The sequence below is a fragment of the Denticeps clupeoides genome, chromosome 4, assembly GCF_900700375.1.
Source record: "Denticeps clupeoides chromosome 4, fDenClu1.1, whole genome shotgun sequence".
Lineage (NCBI taxonomy): Eukaryota > Metazoa > Chordata > Actinopteri > Clupeiformes > Denticipitidae > Denticeps > Denticeps clupeoides.
In genome coordinates this window covers 15,664,582-15,684,592 of record NC_041710.1, presented here as the reverse complement: position 1 = coordinate 15,684,592, position 20,011 = coordinate 15,664,582, and the positions used below count along the sequence as shown (strand labels likewise).

The 20,011-nt window shown below is 43.0% G+C and overlaps 1 protein-coding gene across 2 annotated transcripts; it reads left to right on the top strand.

Annotated features, from left to right (window-relative positions):
* Positions 1-1,113: 1,113 nt before the first annotated feature.
* Positions 1,114-18,316, top strand: cables1 (Cdk5 and Abl enzyme substrate 1). Of its 2 annotated transcripts, XM_028977704.1 has the most exons (10): positions 1,114-1,770; positions 7,144-7,215; positions 7,322-7,414; positions 9,004-9,081; positions 11,016-11,121; positions 11,557-11,710; positions 12,297-12,400; positions 13,832-13,938; positions 14,986-15,193; positions 16,584-18,316. In XM_028977704.1, the coding sequence occupies exons 1-10, from the start codon at positions 1,316-1,318 to the stop codon at positions 16,722-16,724; spliced, it is 1,518 nt and encodes a 505-aa protein (XP_028833537.1). In that variant the 5' UTR covers positions 1,114-1,315; the 3' UTR covers positions 16,725-18,316. The 2 variants fall into 2 exon arrangements, with proteins under 2 accessions (XP_028833537.1, XP_028833538.1); XM_028977705.1 differs by lacking the exon at positions 9,004-9,081 and having other exon boundaries at positions 1,119-1,770.
* The last annotated feature ends 1,695 nt before the right edge of the window (positions 18,317-20,011 follow it).

The window sequence follows — 20,011 nt, the reverse complement described above, 5'->3', positions numbered from 1 at the left end:
TAATGTCCTGTTGTAGATGTCTGGACACTCAGAGACTGATAAGATCAGCTTTTCTTCCATCTCTAGCATTGTGTGTGTGTGTTTTGAAGGGGCTGACCGAACACTAGCCTGCTTCAATGCTTTGATTCTATTTGGAAAATGCGAAAATGCATAATGGTGCACAGCGGTCCAAGTTCAACAAATATGTGTGCACAAAGCCGTTGAGTGGTGTGCTGCGCCACGCGTTCGGTCTGAAACCGGTTTTGGCTGCACTCAAAAGTGCCGTTTGAGGAGCGGCAATCAATCGTTGTTTCTTGCTTGTGACAATGCAGCCCAATTAACTTAATTGGCATGTACTGGCACTTGTAGCTGATTGGCCATAAGGTTAACATGGAACAAGTTACGTATTTGTACATTTTCTGCAACGAGACTGATGCAGAATTCAGTTTGACAGCACATCAAGTCAGCCATTCAAAGTGGGGGGTGAAAATATTCTTCCTGACACGTGGGGAACAATAGGAAAGGTTTGAGAACCACTGCCCTACTGTAAAATGTAGCAATTACAAAGCTTGTGTGTTTTAAAATATAGTTAACTTCTTACTAAATCCTTTGAATGGTTTTGGGGATTTTATAATTGCACAAAGCTTTCCCTCCACAGGAGAAATATCGTTCTGCTGTCATAAATAGCACACCCTACAGTATCCCATCACCAAAAAACTGCTAAACTCAACAACAATACACTTCCAGCCTTATGCATCCAATAACATACTGACCATGATGTTGTGCTGTTTGTCCTGTTCATTGTACAGAAAAGTTTTAATTTTCTCTTATAGAGATACTGTACAGTATTTAAGTATAGTATAGTGTGTGTACACACACACACACACACACATACATATATACATATGTTTCTTTCTTTCTTTCTTTTATGATTGCGCTACTGTACTATTAATCTGTGTTAAGAAAAATGCATACGTTTGTAGAATTTTCGATAACCTCAGACCAGAGAAGTGCTATTTCTATTTGGACAAACCACTAAAAAGGTAAAGCGCGACTGAAAAACGAGGTGAAAGCCGCGGTCGTGGCAACCCCGCGGCGCCGCGCACCGTGGAGGGGAGGGTCCGGAATGAAAGGCGGGGCGCGTCGCGCTCCGAGGCCCGACGCCGATTGGTCCGCGTCTCTTCTCTCCCGCTGCCGCGACCCCGCGCGCACGTGACCCGCAGTGTTTTTGGTACACGCGCTCCTGAAAAAGACAACGCCACGGCGCTCGGGACGCCCCACGCGTCGTGATGCCGTCTCCGCGATAGCAGGGCAGAGCGCAGTTCGGACGCGGACCATGGCGGCGGCGGCGGCCACGGCCACCAGCAGCATGAAGCATTCCAGCCTCGAACACGCGCGGAAGCGCATAGACCCCCGGCGGCGGCAGGCAGCGCTCTCCTTCCTCAGCAACATCTCCCTGGACGGGCGGCCGGTGCAGGAGGACGGGGACGGACACTCCGACGAGGACGGCGCGCCGGAGGGCAGGACTAGACCGAGCCTGGTTTCCGTGGCCGGCCGGGCGAGCTTCGCCATCGGCTCGTTCTCGGCGGCGGACGCGGAGGGCGACGCGCTCGGCCCGCACTCCGTCCTCGGCTCCCCGTTCTCCGCCGTGCCCCCCGCCACCCGCGGGCGCCTGCAGACCTTCACTCAGGGAATCCTGCCCGCCGCCTACCCCCGACAGGCGCCGCAGAGCTACTGCTGCCTGGAGGCCGGACAGATCGCCGCCTCCGCCCTGGAGCTGCAGAGGTCCAGGTAACGTTTCCCGCCGCCCCCGTGACGGTGGCGCCTTCTAATGTCCACGCGTTCGTCCCCTCGCGAAAGTTCGTGGTAAGTACGTGTATGCAGAGATGCTGCGGCGGTGGACCCACCGCTCAGAAGATGGGCTTCCACTCGAAATCGCACCCCACTTTCAGAACTGTGTGTGTGTGTGTGTGTGTGTGTGTGTGTGTGTGAGAGAGAGAGAGTAGTTCCTTCTATCTAATTGTGCATTGAAGTACTGATTGTCAACACAAGCATCTTCAGCTCTTTGTTCTTTTTGCAAGTCCTTGCCTTGTTTGGTCACTGATTGAAATAAGCAGATTTATGATTGCATGTCTGAACTAGAAGTTCGGCCCGAGAGCACAGACCTCTTTCATGGACGAGTTAACTATATAAAATAAAAATAAAAAAAAAAACCAGAAATGACTGAAAATGAATAAATAAATGTCAGTTTGGAATATTTCCTATAAATTAGTCCTGTGGTAGGTTTATGCATGTTCAGATTACGTGATCTTCACCCTCATGCGCTCTGTGGGTCACCAAACTAATGCTCTGTCATAGAAGAATAAAGTTCATAGTAAACAGGAGTTGTTTTTTTTTAATTGACAACCTTCAAAATTAAGTGCTGTTAATTATTGGTGCAAACATCCATTCCAAAAAGTGAGTAAAATAAACTACAAGTCGAGAAATATGTTGGAACATGGTTTGTTGCTTCTACAGATTAGAGTTGGATGCCACGCCCCTCTCTGTCATCTTGTGATCTGCGATATCATTGGCTGTAGCTCATTGCCAACTTGAGCATATATCTGCATACGTGATTTCAGGTTTCGGTCGATGGCCACATTCCCAGACTTCAATTGGAGATCTCAGATTTCCCGCCAACTGCCAGCCATTTCGGCCTGATATCGCGCTGCTTCATAAACTGGCTTTAAATCGTGCACTTCGCCCCGGATTTCTCAGTTATTCTCATCATGGTTGAACATTGCCATCTACTGGACTCTACTTATCTACTAATGTCAGGGTCTGCAGAGGTTTCTCGTGGTCAAACGTCCTATAGCACAGAAGTGAAACTAAATTAGTGGATCCGCCCCATGACATGGATCTGATCTAAAATTGTATGGTTCCCTTTTTGGCCCAAACAGCATCTATCCACCAAGTGTCATGAAAATTGGGCTTTTTGCACTATACTTGTGGGTGGTTTTAACCATTATCTTGGCTCCATATGAATCTTTTGAAGAAATATGTACATATAGCCAATGAAGTTTGGTCTTGAAAACTCGAACGCGTTGCTACAGTCATAATGACATTGGCCAGATAATCTGAAATAATTCACGTTATTTTTAACTATAAAATTTGAACTTCATGTTTTTGGGACTGACTTCTTTGCCTTATTTGATATTTACAATATATTTACTCCCATTGGAGCTGGCTGTTAGTACTTGGTAGGAACGAACGAGTGACACTGGAAACTGTACAGCACTGTGGTAAATCATCCACGTTTCCCCAAATTGCTGCTGATATTGCAATATATTGTAGAGATATGGAATCAATAGCAAGACCTCCAGTATCAGCCCAGCTCCACAGAAAAGTAGTTCTGCAGTTTCTGCCACTTCCACACCCGACGCTTGGCGTAACGCGATCTCCGGTACGTCGGCCCTATTAACCACTGGATGGTAAAAGGCAGGGCGTAGTTAGTGTTGCTGTGGACTTGCCGCACCCGCTCTTTTCTCATGTGAGTCCATATGGCCGCTATGTAACCGGAGATGCCAGTTCTCGATATGCGAGATGGACGCCCTTTATTCCACCCTCGTTTTTACGGTGCCACTGAGAAATCTGAACGCAGCAGGGTTTGTGCCCGCTGTCTGTTGCTGTCTCCCTTTTATCTCCCCTTCCTTCTGGCTGAGATGTGGTCTAACGTCCTGCGTATATTTTGTGTACTTATTTAACACTGGACATCTGTGGTCTCTGAACTTTCTAGAGTTTCTGTGTCCTGCGTATGCACACGTGTGTGCAAACTCTTTAAAGGTGCAGTTCGTAACATTTAACGTCCTGGCTAGGGGCAGCACTTCATCAGAAACCTCCAAGAATCAAGGTAAAGCACGTCCCCCCCCCCGTTCCACTGTCCCTCTGCAGATAAGCAACAGACATTTTATTATATGTTCATTTGAAAGACTTAAAACTGGATATGGTTGTTATCACCATGAATGTCCCACAACCACAATACAAAGATGTCTTTGATGTTCACGTTCCATTGGCTACGAGTACTGATTAGTACGGTCACTCTGGACAAGGCCATCTGCTAAATGCTGTAAATGTAAATGATGACTATTTAAATATACGTTATACGTTTTTGAGGATCTTGCTTATCCTGTGGGTGACCAAGTTTCCTGATCTTACTGAAATATGTGGGTTTTTTTGTTGGCGTGGGCCTGTTTTCCCTTTTATTCATTCGGCAGACACTCAGAAGCACAGATAACAGAGCTTTAGTGTAGGATGACGCCAGGTCAGGAAATAGCTGCAGTGTTTTTGGAGTTTTGGGCGAGAATGTGGCCTTTAGGTGCCATGGGCAGCAGGACGTGCCCCCCTCCCCTGACTCTTGTGCGCGCGCGCACACACACATACACACATACACACACATACACACACACACTGTCTGGCCTGTTCGGAGGAAGGCAGCTGTGGAACGAAAACAAACGCCTGTTCCTGGCAGTGCAGTGAGTAGTGGGGCAGGATGCCCGGACTTCCCAGGCCCCCTCGTCCCACCGTCCTCTTCCTGTCTCCAGACTCCGGACTGTCCAGTCTCAGCCAGAGAGACCCAGGCTTCAGATGAGCTGCCATCCATGTTCACCGCACTCTCCTGTTCATGAATGAAGAATGCGTTCATTCAAACCTATTTTTGGAAAGCATTTTCAAGATTAAGAATAAACCCTGATAATTCCTCAGGGGACGTAGTTTTGTCATTTCGAATAATATCCGTCTCGTTATGTTGTGGCTCACTAAACCGAGGCTGCGTGGCTGTGGGATTACATCCACTTGTGAGTTTCTTGTGAAAATTGTAATTAGTCAGCCCGCGGTCGGGTGGCTTTGGATTGGCGCCCTGAAGGTTGTGCTGCTGTGAAAATTGAACAATTTAACCAGTCGCGTAGAAGAAAATGTTCCTGTCGGCTCAGGTTTATTTTTGCGTGTGCATGTTTTGAAGGTCATAGTGCAGCACAGGGCTGGGCTTTGTGAAAGTGATATTTACCAGAATATGCTGTATTTCAGTGGTTCTCACGCTTCATAATGACTACTACCTATACGGCCTGCTGTAAGCAGATTTGAATAGTTTACACAGGATGCGGTTTTATTGCTAATGAATAATATTTATTATTATTATAATTATCATCCACTTAAAATGTGTGAAATATTAACAATAATTTCCCTGCACACTGGAGGAAGCCAAAGTGCCTCCGTTTTGCAACCAAAAGCTCTGTATGAAAAGAATTGTTGCAACAATCATACCTATATGAATGAATAATATAACGTATTAAATTGTTTTAGATAGGACCAGGTGTCCTCACAATACAACAGCACCACTGCTGTATTATTGTCTTGATACCACATTTTGCCTGTTATTATTTGTCTCTTGTGACAATGTTGTGTGTGTTTTAGGCCAAGCAATAATCAAGCAAAACTTGAGTAATATTTATAGACTTTGATTTAAGTCTATAACAGGGCAAATATAAATGATGGCATCATCTAAGGCTAATATAAATCCCAACCGTGCCCTGCTGCGAATATTATATTATTAAGTGTTAAGTGTCTTGCTCAGGGACGCAATGGTAGTAATTGGGGTTTAAACCTGTGTTACCCACTAGGCTACCACCTCAGAATAGCTCAGAATATTTCCCTGTGGGTATATGGCAGTTCAGGAGGGTCGCCTGCCAGAATGGGTTTTCTCCAAGCATGCCTTAATTAGACCAACGTGATTCCTTATTCACCTCTGAAGGAAAGTGGCGGCTTGTGGAAAGTGGGACTAAGGAGCATTGCTGCAATGTTATGAACGGGAAGGTCTCATTCCTGTTACATCACAGCGGTACATCACAGACTGTGAGTGGGCAGCATCAGATGTGTTCTTATTTTTAAATTAATTTTAAATGTATTTTTAGGATTTTTTTTAAAAAGGGCTTTCTCGGATATTGCTCTTTGTTCGTATGACATTGGGACCACCATTTATACAGCAGCTTCGCACATTAGTGTCTTTTCATCTGGTCAGCAGGTTGGTTCAGGTTTATAGAACGGGTTCTACGGGATCTCAACTGGTTTGTGTGGGTCTGGCATGCAGATTGGTTTACACAGGGTGTACACATCGATATTGTTTTTTTCATTCAGAGCCTTGTTCACATCTTAATAATAGTAAACTCCTGAGTCGACTTGTAATTCTTAATCTCAATCACCTTTGACCTGCTCTCATAGCTACTACTGATGTAACCCCATTGGCTACGATTTGACATTTGGAATGCATTGGGCTTGGAAAATGGAATGTCGAAATGTTGCACTTCAGGATTGTTCAGTATAGTATATTTATATATTTATAGTATATTTCACAATGACAGTCACTTCACTTCCACGTACCAGATCAGGATCTGTGTTCATGTCGATCTGTGTCTGCTTTTATTTCACCATTTACCTCTTTTGTCATCTTGTTTTCCGTGAAATGTGGCCTTGATTTTAGAAATTGCTTAATGGCCAAGAAATAGTCTAACATAACCTTGATGCTCCTGTTCTTTGATCCGCCTGTTTGAACCGTAATCCTCTGTGGTTATTTTTGCCAGTGGCCAGATGATTATATTGGGAGAAAATCCACAGAACAAATGCACTCCTTTCTTCAGCTGCTTGGTGTTACGGAACGTGGAAGTGTGAAAACGGTTGTGTCGCCACGGCCTGATCCGCTTAGCAGCTCGATTGTGTTGGTGATGGGGGGGTTGATTGTGATCGGTTAACGTTGAGAACATTTGAGGCTTACGGCCGCCAGTCGTTGGTGATAAGTGCTGACCTGAATTTGGAAATGAGCCACTGGCCCTTTGGTACTTGCGCTCTGCTGGCGCATGTTTTGCAAGCCCCAGTTATGCGGTCCGGAATTTACCCCTGGTATTCCTCAGTACCCAGTCACATGAGCTGTTCCGGCCCTCTCTGCAGCTGTGAGTTCTAGTGGTCGGTCAGAAATCTTTTGTCAGTTTCTATTGATGTTGGGATCGATGGAAAGTTCAATCATTGGCTTCTGTGATGGATTGTTTTGAGCTCCTTGGCCTTTGAACTTTGGAACAAATTTGGTGTTTGAGTTGTTCTTGTGTCTATGTTCTCACACCCCTTGTTCTTCATGCACAGACGGAGGCTGATCTCTCAGCGGTCATCCCTGGAAACCCTGGAGGACATTGAGGAGAACGCACCTCTTCGCAGGTATGATAAACTCTCCATGCTCTGCATTCAACTGCCTTCACGTTTGCTGATCGGTTCTCACATACAGATTTGATTTAAAAAATTGTATTTATTTTTTTGTCCTCAGGTGTCGGACCTTATCAGGTTCACCTCGACCAAAGAGCTTTAAGAAAATCCATTTCATTAAGAACATGAAGCAGCATGATGTGCGGAATGGAAGGTAACCAGCATGACCGATTTGGAACCCTTTCCTGGTTCCAGTGCAGAAAGAACACATGCACATTGTTCACCGCTGTCGAAAGTAACGTCCAAGCGCAGATGGCATCCGCTGTTCTGGCCTTACTGCTGCGTAAGGTGCGTCCTCAACATGCGTTGCAGCACGTCTACGGCTGCTAATGATGCCAGCGCCCTGCTCCGCCAGATGCCACACCCGTTTTGGTGGTGTTGCACGAGTTCTGGCAGCTGCACCAGCGCTTAACTTTCAGACCCGCCTGAGACACGGCACAGTTTATCATGCGACTCGCAGGTTTTTTTTAGTTTTTTTTTGTTTTTTTTGCGCTACCCAAAGCACAAAAGATTGCGTTTGCTTTGTTATTTGACAGTATCTGTTCACAATAGTAGACTAGAACAAATTGGGTCATTTAATCCCAACAGGTTGAGATTAATGTGACTGGGTTTGTCATGTCCACAAGCTGCAGCTTGTCCATAAAACCTTAATTTCAGTGGATGAGCTGAGAATAGGTTGGCGTTCAATCATGTGAGCAGCTCAGGAAGTAGACTGGGGCTTTCTGTCTGGGCGACGATTGGCGAGGCAGTCTGGGTTCTGGATTTAGGCCATCTGAACCACCCATTTTAATATATGTTCGGTGTACTGGTGAGGCCTACCAATATCAGCTGGAAAATCATATTTCTCTCAGGTCTGGGATGCAAGCCAACATTTCTTTGTATGTACTGCTTTTTTTTTTTACTTGGTTTTTCATAAAAATAAGGCAGTTTGGTCTAATACTTCTATGAAACGATGAGGGAATGAAATAAAGTCTGAGCCTTGGTGGTTTCGTTGTACATCAATTCAAAAGGAAGCACAGTTTTATTTATCAAATAATCCTTTTTTTTCCCCCTTAAATTACTTTCTTCCATGTCACTTAATTTCTGCAAATGGGTTACTGTTTATGGTTTTACTTTTTCTGATGAAAAGCTTTAACATAAACCCTACATTCAATAAATATTACTTTAATGCCATTTTAACATCAAAACCCTTATTTCCTTCAGCTGAAGTTATCTTACAGAGAAACTATGATATTGTTACCAGTTATCAAACCATAGAAAATCTCATATTGCTGCAACCTGTAGCCTAATCGGTCGTGTTTGACTGGGTTCTGGGTTGTGTTATCAGTTTAGAAGAATATTGCCCACCTCAGAGGAATCGGTGTTCAGGATTCTGACTGAAGAATTCTTTGCATCCTGGTTTACGGCGACGTTCGGTTTTGTTCTTCTAAGGTTTTTGTTCAGCAGTGCACTGATTCACTAGGAACCCTTCACAATCCTGGTTTTGTCTGACCTACACACAAGTGGAAATGATGCATCTTTTGTATAACAGTGTTTTTTTGAAGTATTTTTCTATGTGACATACGCACAACTGCATGAGGCCTAATGTGAACAGTCCTAATGCTCCTCATCTCTCCGAGCCACTGGGACTGCTCAGACTGGGCCCTGCACCTTTCAAGGTCATTGAATTATTCTGCACCTCTGCCTGCAGCCCTGCAGCTCACATAGCAACGTTAATTAGATGATTTATCATTTTTCTTATAGGATAGTCCTTATCAGTGGCAGAAGATCCTTCTATAGTGTTTTTTCTGTCCTGCCCTATCGAGATTGTAGCCAAGCAGGGTATGTATTCTTCAGCATGCCAAATTCCTTTTTCCCTTCTCTCTGCTCCCTCCTGTCTCTTCATCTGTGCCCTGAGCGAGTAAAAACGCTGGCAGCAGCCAGGATCTGGGGTGGAGGACGTAGTTAATTGATTTTAGATTCTGATGGGTTGAGTATTCACATTTGATCCATCCCTCTTGCCCGAATGCTTTCTGATTTTTTTTTTTTTTGGCTGCTTTCAATGATTTAGCCTTTGAAGTTTAGTCTGTACCGCCTCGTGCCTGCACACCCTCTTCAGCATGCCTTTCTTTCAGTCGCTTCACTTTAACACTTTGTTGTTTTGTGACACTTAACACAAAACATGGTGTCCATATCCTGCAGGATGTCATGTTGTTTTGTTTTGTTTTTTTTTGTTTTTTCTGCTTGAAAACCTGCTTGAGGGGGGAAAGGCAGTGAACATTGGTATTAAGTTGGTCTTAGATTTTGGGCCAACCATACTTATGGTGTGTTACAGAGAACATCAAACTTGTGTACCTTCTGAATTCAGTAACTCGTTATGAGTGGAGTGGTAACTGACAGCTGCAAAGCACTCGCAATGCATTATGGGAGGTCTTCTGGCTCACAGCTGATTTTCATTGCAGCAAAGCTTTTAAGACCCTCCGTGACCAGCACTGATCACTGAGTGGACATTTTAATGTAAAATGTGTGAAAATAATAAACCAAACCAGTAATTTAACAATTATTTTTTTATACATTTTTTACTTCAGATTGGATCAATAGTGAAAATATTTCATGAATAAATGAATTAAAAATAATATAACATTCAAAAGGAAAGTTTCTCTGCCTCATGCTACTACGCAGATGCTGATGTGGTCAAACCAAAAAGTGAAGACTGTGTCCCACATTCCCCACGTTGTGTATGAGATGTTGGTCATGTCCTGTTTCAGTCTCTGTAGTCATTTTACTCGTCTGTCATTGCTGATATTTTTTTTTTTTTTTTGCTACCTGGTATTGTTTTGATTTTTTAAAAATTTGTGTCCCCTCTGCCTGTTGAGTGATTCAGTCCGAGTCTTAAATTATTTTCAGCCTCCAGAGCCTTCCTGTAGTAAAGATGCTGAAATCTGACTTCCTCTCAGTTCTTGGCTTCATTGTCTCCTTGACTTGGGGTGATTTCGCTCCATTCTTTTCCATTTCAGCACTTGTGTACTTCATGTTCTCTGGTTCCATCTTAAGTTTCACTCTGGTTGTGACATGGTCAGTCACCTCTGCCCTAGTATGTGTCTTGTTGGTGTTCGAGGTGGTGGTGGCGGGAATGGACCCTGTGTTTTCCGGTCTGAAAGTTGAAATTCACCCACCAGTAATGTTACACTGTCAGATCAAAAGCACGTTCCGTCCAGACCACCCTCTTGTCTTGATTCATTCCCCCATAACCCCTCTTCTAAACCACCCATGCCTCTGCTTTGTGATTGGTTTTTATTTATTATTTGAGATTCGACAATTAAAGTCCTACATGTGCATATAGATTTCAGACTGCAGTCCAGCCTGTTGATGCACTTTCAAATAGGTTCTCTATCTTTTACAATTAGCCTGCATCAGGCTTTGAATGTGGAATCTGACATTTGCACAGTGGGGACACGTTGCCTCAGATGTCAGGTGTTGTCTTGCAGCATATTCCCGGAAGAGCAGTTAAATTCCCCCATGGTCCCGGGAACATCCGGCTTTTAGCACAAGCCTTTTATGGATGCAGCCATGACCAAAAGCCCAAATCAGTATGAGCCAAGTGAGCAACTCTGATAATAATAAATCAGGAGTATTTGTTTTGGAGTGGCAACACTTGGTGAAAAGTTTCTGCTTTAGATGATTGCTGTGGTCGTGAGGACAGCCAGAAGGCATTTTTGGAGGGGCGGGGACTGTAGTCCGCACTGTGGGACTGACTCAACCTTCTGTCCCACCAGGGAGGTGAAACAGGACACCAGCCGCCAGCGGCACCCCTCAGGTGGTGTCAGTGCCAAGGAGATGGTGATTGGGTTGGAAGGCGTGGAGTTGGGTGCCGATGGCAAGGTAAAATCCAGGGGGGTTTAACTTCCACACCAGCTCATGATGTTGCATTTGGTTCAACCTGACCCCCAGATTTACTGACCAAATGCATTACACTCAACAGAAACACAAGGAACAATATATGGTACAGTATGGTATCAGTGGTTCTCAAACTGTTCATGATGTGAACAGCCTCCGGAAAATAGCTCTCCATCTGCCACCATTATTACCCGCAATTTAAATACATTATTATTCAGTCATCCACCTTTAAACACATAGCAAGTGAGGACATGACAGAACATATTAAATTGAATAACTACACTGCAGAGTCCGTGTACCGCCAAACCACAGTTTGAGAACTAAGGCAATGCATTCTACACAAAACAACAAAATGGAATCAGGGTCTTTTCAAATTTTGTGTGGTTTGTGTCTATGACTTTTTTTTTTTTTTTTCTCCAGACTGTGTCCTACACACAGTTTCTTTACCCCACCAACGTGCTCGGCCGTAGGAACACTCTCGACTCCACCTCGTCTTTCTCTCAGTTCCGTAACGCCAGCCACCGCAGCCTGACCCTGGCGCGTGCCAACAGCAACCAGAGCAGCCTTGACACAGGTCTGTGGAACATGTTGTCTCAGGGTTCTTCAGTTCCATTCCTGAGGCACGTTTTTGTTTGGTTGGGTTTTGTTTTTCATTAGTTGGATCATTAGAGCGTCTGGAAAATAAATGAATGATTTTGTTGAGTTTTGTTTTGTGTTTGCTTAAAAAAAAAAAAAAAAAGTCTAATCAGATGTTTGGATTGTTGTCAGGAGTGGATATGAAGAACCCTCTTTCTCACTGTGTTTATTTGATACTTTGGCAGAACGTGGGATCAGGCATGTGGGGGTGTGATTATATCAGGCCGCTTTGTTGGCAGGCACTTTGAGAAGCCAGGAGCTTTAGGCAGCAAAAATATTGATTGGAATTCCACCCTCGTACAATTCACGTGCCCGAGGGAGTAAAAAAAAAAAAAAAATACACTGCAACATTTAGTCCTCCCTTTAGGCATAGAAGTACAACAAAACAGACTGTGTTCCGCTCATCCAGCACCATGCTGAAGGATTTAATCAGACACTAAAACCTATAGTGTTTTTTTTTTTTTTCTTTGTTTTCTAGGACTGAACAAAAAAAAATTGTTTTTATTTTTCCCTGTGGCCATTAGGGAATGACCTGGGGGACTTTAGGGAGTACGACCCTAATCTCCTGGATGACCCTCAGTGGCCCTGCGGAAAGCATAAGCGAGTGCTCATATTCCCCTCCTACATGGTGAGTCAGCAAATCACCGGGCTTGATCCGGCCTGAATTGGGCCTGAAATTGGGAATTCGAAGTGTTTTAACAGCCTTTGGTTTCTAGTGCTGTATGCTCCAGCTTTTTCCCTCCGTTCTTTAAAAGTACACTGTGTGCTTGTTTGGAGCCTGTGTTGCAATCATTCTTTCGGCTGAAGAACATCTGTGGTTTTTCTTTCTTTGTCAGTGGAATCCTCCTTTTCAGCAGAAATCCGCATCGAACATGGGCTACTATTGAGAAACGTACATTTCTAGGGGGACTCAGCAGTTGCCAAAAGCAGGACTCATTTGCAAAACACAAATATTGACTGATGTCTAATAGCATGTGAAGTGGGGTTGATGTAAAGCAACTGTACACATCTTTAGGACTGTGGGACCCATTTCAGTTTTTTATAGTACTTTTCATCCTTAGCATGACACTGTATGCCTTTCCCTGCACTGGACTCACGAAACTATGAACACTGCACAAGGGTTAAACCATGACTACGTTTTCTCTGACCTTTGTTCCCAACTCCGCCCCTCACCCGGTATCTCCAGGTGACCCTTTTACCTCTGCATATAGTCCACAAAAAGGTCAAATGTTTGGTTTGGTTTATTTCCTGCATCACTTCTCCTGTCTATTTTCATGGCAGTCCATTGTTTTGCTCTCGACACAACAGTTAGGGTGAAATATTGTACGTAATGAATCTATCGTATTGCTAACTGGAAAACAAAATACATTTTCAGACTAAGTACTTCAGTGTTCACACTCAAAATATTATATATTATTTACATCGGCAGATTGATCTTTGACCCCTTCTGACCTGTTAAGATGATGTGCTGAGCTCCAGGAAATATTTTATTAATGCTTCCAGAATGATGAACCTTTTATGTTTATACAGAAGGTCAGAGATCAGCTTCAGAAACTAAAACTCATTTTTCTTGCTGTTCTCATGTTGACATTAGCCAGCAGGAGGCCGAACTGATTGTTGAAATTTCTGAGCAATAATGATTTCGACAACCTTTTGACCACATTCATTTATTGATTTTTTTTTTTTTTATTTTCCCCCCTCATCCTTTGCTCAGTGTTGACTGGAAATAAACACAGCTGAAGTCTCTAGTGATTTTTTTATTTTTATTTTTTGTCTTAAATGTGTGTGTGGGGGGGTTTGTGAGTCATTTAGTTGTCATGCCGATAGACTGTCATCTCTACCCTGTAAATGAGCCCTGGAGTGTCTTGAAACCTCTCAATATTTTTGTAATTGGGTGCCCATGCCCAATTTTTAATCCTGCGGATCATTAACAAGTATTGCTGGGAAACAGAAGGCTGCTGACCGGTGTGTCGACACCCTCAGAGTGAGATCATGGAAAGTGGTGGCTTTTTGCAGAGACACCGCTGGTGGACATTTAACATCATCTCCCTCCACGCAGACCACAGTCATTGAGTACGTCAAACCCTCTGACCTCAAGAAAGACATGAACGAGACGTTCAAGGAGAAGTTTCCTCACATCCGACTGACCCTGAGCAAAATCAGGAGGTAGGTCCCTGTCCCTTGAGCAGAGTTTTTATTTATTTACGCTGTAATCACACACGTTGCCTTAAATGGAAATTTTAGACATCTGACCATCACTGGCTAATTCCACTGCAATTCAAGACGCTGATGTTTATCAGTTAACAGAAGCTGCTTTCCCACCATGATATAATTGAGATGTGATGAACAGTACTGAATGATTGGTGAACCACACCCTCCCATTCACTCTCAGCAGGGAGAAATTGCTCCACTAACCTTAGGTTTTAACAAAACAAAAAAAAAGACTATAATGGCTGCATATTTGTGTTGAAATGGTGAACATTACAAAGATCAGCTTTATGACTTGAACGTACCAAAAACTATTTTTTTTGTTGGTTGAGCTACAATGACATAAATCGATTGTGTCTTTTTATATAAATATACGTGTTTATACGTAGTGCCAAATTGTTCTGTATGTGGTTATGGTGCTCTAGTTGATACGTTGCTAAACCGTTCTTGGGACACTGGTGGCCTAGCGGTTAAGGAAGCAGCCCCGTAATCAGAAGCTTCGAATCCCGATCCGCCAAGGTGCCACCGAGGTGCCACCGAGGTGCCATTGGTCAAAGTACCATCCCCACACACTGGTCCCCGGGCGGTGTGTTGATTTGTGATGATTAAAAGCAGAGGACATTTCGTTGTTCACAATGACAATCATTTCACTTTTCACTAAAAAATGTTTTGAGAGCGACCTTATTAGTCACTATAATAATAATAATAACACACTGCTTTGTCTGTATTTGTATTGTTCTGTTGTGTACCTTTATGAATGATGAGACATTTAAAACTCAGATACAGAAGGGTATGAATTATATTTTCCAGTTGTACCTAATAAAAGAGTGAAATGCACACTTGACGATTGTTTGAATACACAATACAGTGTTCAGTTGTGTACAGAACAGATCTTCTCAGATGCTCAGAAATTCAGAAACTAGTGTCCAGACCCTGTAAAGATCCTGAGTGCTTATGTGTTACCGGTTATTAAATGGTGTTACCACTCTTTGAAATCTGTTGCAGCCTGAAGAGAGAGATCCGGAAGCTGGCCCAGGATGAGTGTGGGTACGAGGAGCCCACTGTAGCAATGGCCTTCGTCTACTTTGAAAAGCTCGTTCTGCAGGGTAAACTCAACAAGCAGAACCGCAAACTCTGTGCTGGCGCCTGCGTCCTGCTCGCTGCCAAAATCGGCGGAGACCTCAAGAAGCATGAGGTCAAACTGCTCATAGATGTAAGTCATCACAAGTGTTAATCCTGATCTGTTTTCTGAGTAGAATAGAGGGCAGTTGAATCTGTAGTCAGTGAACAGAAGTCATATTAAATTCTGAAAAGATCGGCACGCTGCTTCCTGAGTCGATGTGACCGTTCTGAGGAAAGTCTCACAGCTCTTTTCAAGCTTTGGCTCAAACTCCATCCTGTGAAGCAGGGATGTTGCCATCCGGAAGTAAGTAAGCCAACAGATACCAGTGGTTGTGATGAAAAAGGTGCAGGTGCTCAAAATTTTAACCAAAAGACTGAAGAAAAACGAAACCAGCCATCATTGATAATTCATTCCTGCATAACACACAAAACATATGGTCACCCACAGGCCATAACCCAAAACATACAGAGAACTAACATGTGAACAAATTAAGCAGAGCCGCAAACACTCACTTTTTCCCTGACCCAAGCTGGCTTATAAAGGTAAAAACGTGAACTAATTGTGTGAAACTGTGGAATGAATAATAGAGCTGAAGCAGTAGGCACCTCTCTGTTCACTAGGATGGATTAAACTCAACACACCACATGATTAATTTATTTTAGAATGCTAAGATAATGACTGCTGCGTTCGACATGTAACCTGTGCAGATAACAGACAAATAAAACTACAAAATACAATTACAAAATGCACCACACTGTTTAAAAAAGTGCAGACACTTTTCACACACCCACTTCTCCTATTGGCTCAGGTATGGGAAATTTACAGGGTCAATTTAATGAACCTTGACCCCTGGTCAAAGTGCTTTCCTGATTTAAAAGTGTGTACCAGTGCAGAAATAAAAAAGAAATATAATGGGGGTTTTTTTTAGTGCTTTTATTCATTGATTTGTGGGGTTTGTGGCCCTGGGTGAGTCCCCACCGTGCACCCAATGTTCCACAACTCAGATACTGATTTGGCACTTCTGAATAGTGAGTGAGCGGGAGCATAGATTTTCTACTCATTACACATAGAGAAGGGGAAAAAAAACTATTTGATTTATGCTGACAGCTAATGGACTATATGTAGTTTCATTTCAGTAATCCTGTACCAGAAATGATTAGAATATTATCTATGACGAGTGGATTCACAAAACAGAACAACTTCTGAAAAGTAGGTTTATTCATCATTAGTACTTGTAGTAGTAAGTAAATAAGGAAAAGACCTTTTTCATTTTATACATGTATATTTTTATAAGATCCAGTAGTATTGTGATCAAGTTTGTTGAAACCATTTGGAATAGAAACATTTCAGAGCATTAAGAAGTATAGAAGTATAAATAATCCTGTGTTTAGTTGGGGAAAACTGAACTGTGTTGACCTGTATGAATTTATCATGAAGTCCTCTAAAGTGTCTAATGTAAAAATGAACGCTTACCCCTCAGAAACTGGAGGAGAGGTTTCGAGTGAACCGTCGCGAGCTCATCGCCTTCGAGTTCCCTGTTCTGGTGGCACTGGAGTTCAATCTGCACCTCCCCGAGCACGAGGTCATGCCCCACTACAGACGCCTCCTGCAGAACTCCTAGCAGGAGCTCCCTCGTACACATCTCTCTCTCTCCTGACCTCCAACAGTCCCCCCCTGGACCTCAAAAGGAGGGCCGCAGCCGCCCACGTCTCTCCTGGCAACTGCTGGAAAAGAGACGCTGTGCCACACCAGCCCTGTTCCTCCTTTCCCTGGACATGGGAACACATCAACTGGAGTTTCAATTTTATTCTCATTTTATCCATTTTTCAGGGTTGTTGTTTTTTTTTTTTTTTTTTTCCATATTTCTCACCATCCCTGTGTTAAGGGATAGTTTTTTATGACTTTCATACACGTGATTGCAAGATGGCAGGTGACAACTTTTTGATTGTGCAAAGTTTTCAACGTTTTTTTCATCTCCAATCTCTTCCTGATCCCCAACCACCCTTAGGTTTGGACTTTTTGGTTCTTGCATGATTAACTGCCTTAAACCTCCAGCAGGGGAAGATCTAAGGTCCTCAGTCTGAAATACATGATGGGACTGTTAAATCCCACCCTGAGACTCACTCCCATTCGCTCACCACTAGAAGTGCACTTCACCGTTCCAGTCCTGCTGAGCAGCCCCGGTTTTTCCCCTTCATGTGTAGCACCCTCACCATCCAGATATAAGGAGCGTCGTGTAAAAACCAGACATGACTGTGTAGAATGTTCAGTTAGATTTCGTAAATGCAGCACAGATCTTACTTGGTTTAATGAAATGGATTCTCTCCGCTACATTCTCTCCCGAGCGAGCGGCCCACGTGGGCTACTTCTCTTCTTTTTCTACCCGTGTGCACTGACTTTTGAATGTTTGGGCATACTGCACCAGTGTTGCTGTTCCCTGCGCTCTATGTTAGAGTGAATTATCGGCACGGTTTACAGTGCTACAGTGGAGGCGGAGCGGGAGGCGGTGGCTAATGATCCAGGCTAAACTTTTTTTTTTTTTTTTTTTTGTCAGTGTTATGGTACTGCTGGTTTAGTCTTCAAATGGGGCTTTCATGTAGATTTTTTTTTTTTTTTTTTTGGTTTGGTTCAGTCATCATTCCTTTGCTAACCGGTTCTAACGGTTACTGTTCCATGGCCGCCATTTTGGATGGGAAGTTGAACTTATTCCATGGACCATTTAAAACGCGTTATGTTGAACTTCATTTTAATAAATGCCAATGAAGACATTGAGATTTTTCAGAATTGTCAGTGACTTTAAGTTGATTTAAGGGTTGAGGTTAAAATTCTGTAACAGATAATGGCAATTTCACCAGATTTGGCCTCAGGGCACGCACTTTAGACTTTGCGAGAACAAACGTAATGCATCCACCAAATGTATTGGGTAAATATATACACTGTTATGTTTACATACTGTACAGTATGTATACAGTGTGTTTGCGTGTGTGTAAATAAGATGCTTTGCTTGTTCAATTAAAACAAGGATATAATTTTCTCTAAACAATTTTTTTTAATTTGTGTTGCAGCTAGTTAAATCTGTTGGGGTCTGTAAGGGTACGACCATTTCACACAAAGAAAAGGCTGTGTTTATAGTTCCAAAATACTTCTTTTAATCAGCTGATGAACAGACTGTTTGAGTTTAAATGCAGATTTGAATAAATTGCCTACTCTCTAGTTTTTGTCTCGTGCTCCTATTTCTTCTTTTTGCATTTTACACCCCTACATAGAACTTGGTTATGATCCACCATTGCAGTGTAATTTATTATTAATCATTTATTAGGTTATCACATACACATCAATTATTTAAAAATTAAAGGTGTCTTGTTGGAATTGGAATACACCATACCGTCCAGTAAGGCTATCTGATGCAGCCGTTGAACTGAATCAGAAAGAAATCTGCCATCTTATATTTAATTACTTATCGCCTGTAGGCAGGGATCTGAATAACTGGTATCCTTAGCCAGGATTGCAGTACGAAAGTCACAAGAGATAGCAATGCAATATTACCCTGAATTTTATACCCGCTGCACTGCCGCACCTGCCTTTATGAATCTCCATACAGATATGCTCAGGAGGTTAAAGACTTAACCAGTTTAAAATGTTGTTGAATTTATGGGCCTTTTCCCAACCTGCAACTCATTTATGATAGTTTAAATTCTACTTATTTCTGCATTACAAACTATGCATTTTCTTTGGTTTCAGTGCTTAATTTGTCCTTATAAAAGCAAAGCATGCACTAAAATCTGAGAGGTTTAGGAGTGATGACTTTTTCCAGAACAGCATTTGTGTTGTCATGTTGGACAAGAAGTTCTGGTTCACAGTCTCAAAGGTGTGTATCATGGTGAAGTTGGGGTTCGGTGCAGCTCAGTCAAGTTCCTCTACACCAAACTCTTTCATTCATGCCTTTAATTGAATTGAAACTGTCCAAAACTGTCTCCCTTCCGCCAAACTTTACACTTGGTGCATTGCAGTCAGACAAGTACGGTTCTTCAGGCAGCTGCCAAATCCAGACTCTTCCATCAGATTGCGAGACAAAGAAGCACGATTCGTTACTTCACAGAACATGCCTCCACTGCTCTGGAGTCCAGAAGTCTGACTTCTGCACTGACCCCATATTTTAAAATATTTCCTACCTCACAGCCCTTATTACACCTTGCACTGCACCTCGTATACTCCAGTACTGCTCACCTGGTCCCTCCATCTCTGAAGGTAAAAGGAAGACATTCATCTAGACTCTTCTCCGCCTTGGCCCTTCGGTGTTGGAATGAACTTCCCCTCAAGGTCAGAACAGCTCAGTCACTGAGTATTTTCAAAAGACAGCTCAAGACCTTCCTCTTTAGAGAATATTTAATTAACTTGTAACCTTCTTATTGTCTAACTTATGTATAGAATCTACAACAGCGTGAGTAGAATAAAAAGATTGTATTCATAGTTGGGGGTCCTAATGAACCAGAACTGATCACTTTATTGATTGTAACATGGAAGCATGTTGTAAGTCGCTCTGGATAAGGGCGTCTGCCAAATGCCTCAAATGTAAATGTTTGTGGCTGAGATTCTGTTCCTAATTGCATCTACTTTGTTATAATACCACTGACAGTTGGACAAGGAATATTTAATATCAAGGAAATTTTATGAATGGACTTGTTGAACAGGTGGCATGAAATACATGCTCCCGGGGAGAATTACATCCTGGTATGACTGCTGCACTGAACAAGACAAAGACGGCCTCCAGAGAGTGGTGAAGATGGCACCAAGGAAGGACATGGAAGACAAGGACCGCAACACATTTTAAAAACAGCTTTTATCCCAGAGCTTCTCTTTTCTAGGCAATGAAAATCTGAAACCTCATCATGTGCATGTGCTGTAGCA

Bases quoted from the DNA above. Each gene is read 5' to 3' on its own strand.
- cables1 (XM_028977704.1), top strand. From the start codon at position 1,316: ATGGCGGCGGCGGCGGCCACGGCCACCAGCAGCATGAAGCATTCCAGC. The intron at 7,216-7,321 runs GTATGATAAACT...TTTTGTCCTCAG, and splicing joins GAGAACGCACCTCTTCGCAG to GTGTCGGACCTTATCAGGTT. The intron at 7,415-9,003 runs GTAACCAGCATG...TTTTTCTTATAG, and splicing joins CATGATGTGCGGAATGGAAG to GATAGTCCTTATCAGTGGCA.